A 2,736-nucleotide genomic window follows, 5' to 3' on the forward strand; every position below is an offset into this window, starting at 1 on the left:
GGGCGGGGGCGCCGGGCTGCAGCTGCAGGTGCTTGGGGCCGCGGCGGCGGCGGGGCCCCCGCTGCTGGTGGTCGCGGCGTACCTCAGCGCGCACTCGCTGGCGCTGTACCTTCGCGGCCTCTGGGGGTTCATGGCGGAGTGATGGGTTAGGCCGTATGTACCTGCGCAGCAGCGCCCAGTTTCCCGGCAGTTTTCCACCTCTGTGAGCGTGTAACATGCGGTTGGCGCGTGCTGTGCCAACAATATCCAGTCATCCGGTGGTGGGTCGAAATTTCTGGCTCGGCTCGACGCCCCAAGCGGCAGGAACTGGGCTTTGCGGCTCCCATGCTGCCGGCCACGCAGAGTCCTTGTCAGATCCTCCGTGGACGGCCCCGCTCCTGTCCGTGCCAGCGTGCGTGGTCTATGGCCTGGACTGCCTCCAGGGAGCTGGCCCCTGCTTGTGTGTAATTTCTCTTGGGAGGCCCGTGGAATCCATGGGAGTTTGCATGTGAGCCCGACCACGCAGTAAGCCCGCCTGCTTGTCTGCCCCAACTGCCGCATCTCGACGCACATGGTTCGCATGCGATACTCAGTACATCCATTGTTTGTATTGAATACATTTCTTTGCTTTAGATAACGTTTGCGTGTATTAAGTAGGAGAGGTCGACCCATGAACACCCATACCCATGTCTGAGTCGCAGAGCGAGCTAGGCAAGAGACAGAGGAGCTCGACGCAGGAATCTGAAGGATATTCTAGTAGGACGAAGATCGCTTGCACGCTCTCCGCGGAGCTCATGGAGCAGACTGGCGCCCAGGGGTAAGTACGAAAAACTCCCCGGCGGATGCAGAGTTTGCAGCCCTGAGCAGCATTTGAGTGCTTAAAAAGACAAAAAGACATGAGATACATACAATTTTGCAAAGTTCGAGCCATGCATGTCGACTGTGCACTGCCGTGCCTTCCGCCTGCTGCCTGTGCCTCCCACAAACCCCCCTCCGCAACCATTTCAATCAGCGTCACTGCCCCAAACACCACAGGCAGCTGGCTCACAGCAAGAGTTTGCCAGTCAAGCGCCAGGATTCCCTGCCTGTCGCCCTCCAGCCGGCGGCGGCGCAGCAGCTGCAGCTCGAGCAGCAGCTGCAGCAGCAGCCGCAACAGCAGCAGCAGCGGCAGCAAGCGCAGCAGCAACAGCAGCAGGCGGGTGCTGTGCAGCAGGTTTTGGGGGCCGCCAAATACGCATCTGTTGAAGACTTTATTAGCAAGGTTGAAATTTACAGGGGCCGCCACTCAGTTGTGTGGAACGTGGTGTGCAAGATGACGCGGCGGCCCCTCATCCTCAAGGGTTACATGAAGGTGAGTCGTCGTCAAACCCCCCTTATAATGCACTGCGCGAATGCGCATGCGACGTTGCAACGTCAACAATCCGTAAATATCCATCCGGCCGTGCGTGACTCCAGATCGGCCGGCTAGCCGGCAGGACGCCAGGCGCCTAACATTTGCACAGCCCCGTCCAACAGCAACTCGACGCCCAAGCCCGGCTCTGCGTGCCCCCGCATGCTCCGGTCCTGAATCCTTCCTCACCCCCACCGCCCCTAAGCACACGTGCGCCCTTGTGGCCGTCCCCCATCCCACCCCACGCAACCCGCCCTCTTCCCACCCACCCCCTCCGCAGGCGAAGATGACCGAGCGCAACTTCCACCAGGTCCGCCGCGAGATCCGGCTGATGCAGCAGATCCGCTACGAGGGGGCGGTCAAGATCCAGGGCACCTTTGAGGACGCCGGTGCGATCTACATCGTGCAGGAGGTCTGCGCCAAGGTGGGTTCCAAAGGGGGCCTTGGGACGATGGGAATGGGCCGTGCGCAAGAGGTTTGGGTGAGGGTGGCCAATCCAGAGGCGCGAGCCGTCCGCAAGGGCAGCCGTTCGGTCCCGGTTTGCGCCCACTTGGGGCAAAGAGCCGACGCGGCTGGGATGGGAAGTGGAGAAAGCGGTCCGCCCCCCGACCATGCGCCTCTGCCGGCCCTCCTGTCGCGGTGTCCGAAAAGGGGGATCTTTTCAAGAAGCTGATCCGCAACGGCGGCATGCTGGACGACAAGTACGTGGCGGCTGAGGTCATCCTGCCGCTGCTGCTGACGCTGGAGCACCTGCACTCAGTCAAGATCTACCACCGCGACATCAAGTGAGTCGTGCTGCGTGGGGGCGGGCGTCTCTAACAACAGGGTCAGGTGGAGGCCGGCAGCAGGGGCGTGGGAAGAATGAGCAGTGAGGCGGTGCAGAAAAGTTTCAAGCAATTGTGCTGCCCAGCTCAGCGCGTTGAGTGTGTGATGTCTCGAGAGGCTCTTTGCACAGGCCTGGGTGCAGCTGGCCCTGTTGAGTGGCGCCGGTGTCTCCGCATCTCACTTCCATTCTCACCCTCATCCTCACCCCCCATCCCGCACCCTACGCTACCATTACGCGGCAGGCCCGAGAACATCTTCTTCATGAAGGACGGCCACATGAAGCTCGGGGACTTTGGTGAGCGGGCCTTCTCCGGGTGACACCCAAGTGTCCGCACAGCTTCCCATCAGAGCCTGCCTCGGTTTGCAGCGACCGTAGCACGAGTCAAGCCAGCTGCTGTCAGCACAATCGCTGCGTGGATCCAGGTCCACATCGGGCCCCTGGTCTGATATCCATCCCACCCCTGCCGCTCCCACATCCTGCTTTAGGGCTGGCCATTGACGCCACGACGGAGCGCCCAAAGAGCCGCGTCGGCACGCTGGGT

At 61.7% G+C, this 2,736-nt stretch overlaps 1 protein-coding gene across 1 annotated transcript; it reads left to right on the forward strand.

Annotated features, from left to right (window-relative positions):
* Window positions 1–1,291: 1,291 nt before the first annotated feature.
* Window positions 1,292–2,512, forward strand: MNEG_15022 (Serine/threonine-protein kinase Nek1; the record flags this gene model as incomplete). Its single annotated transcript, XM_014036507.1, has 4 exons — window positions 1,292–1,330; window positions 1,650–1,793; window positions 2,021–2,154; window positions 2,437–2,512. The coding sequence occupies 4 exons, from the start codon at window positions 1,292–1,294 to the stop codon at window positions 2,510–2,512; spliced, it is 393 nt and encodes a 130-aa protein (XP_013891961.1).
* Window positions 2,513–2,736: the final 224 nt, after the last annotated feature.

Source organism: Monoraphidium neglectum (genome assembly GCF_000611645.1).
Source record: "Monoraphidium neglectum strain SAG 48.87 unplaced genomic scaffold scaffold04961, whole genome shotgun sequence".
Lineage (NCBI taxonomy): Eukaryota > Viridiplantae > Chlorophyta > Chlorophyceae > Sphaeropleales > Selenastraceae > Monoraphidium > Monoraphidium neglectum.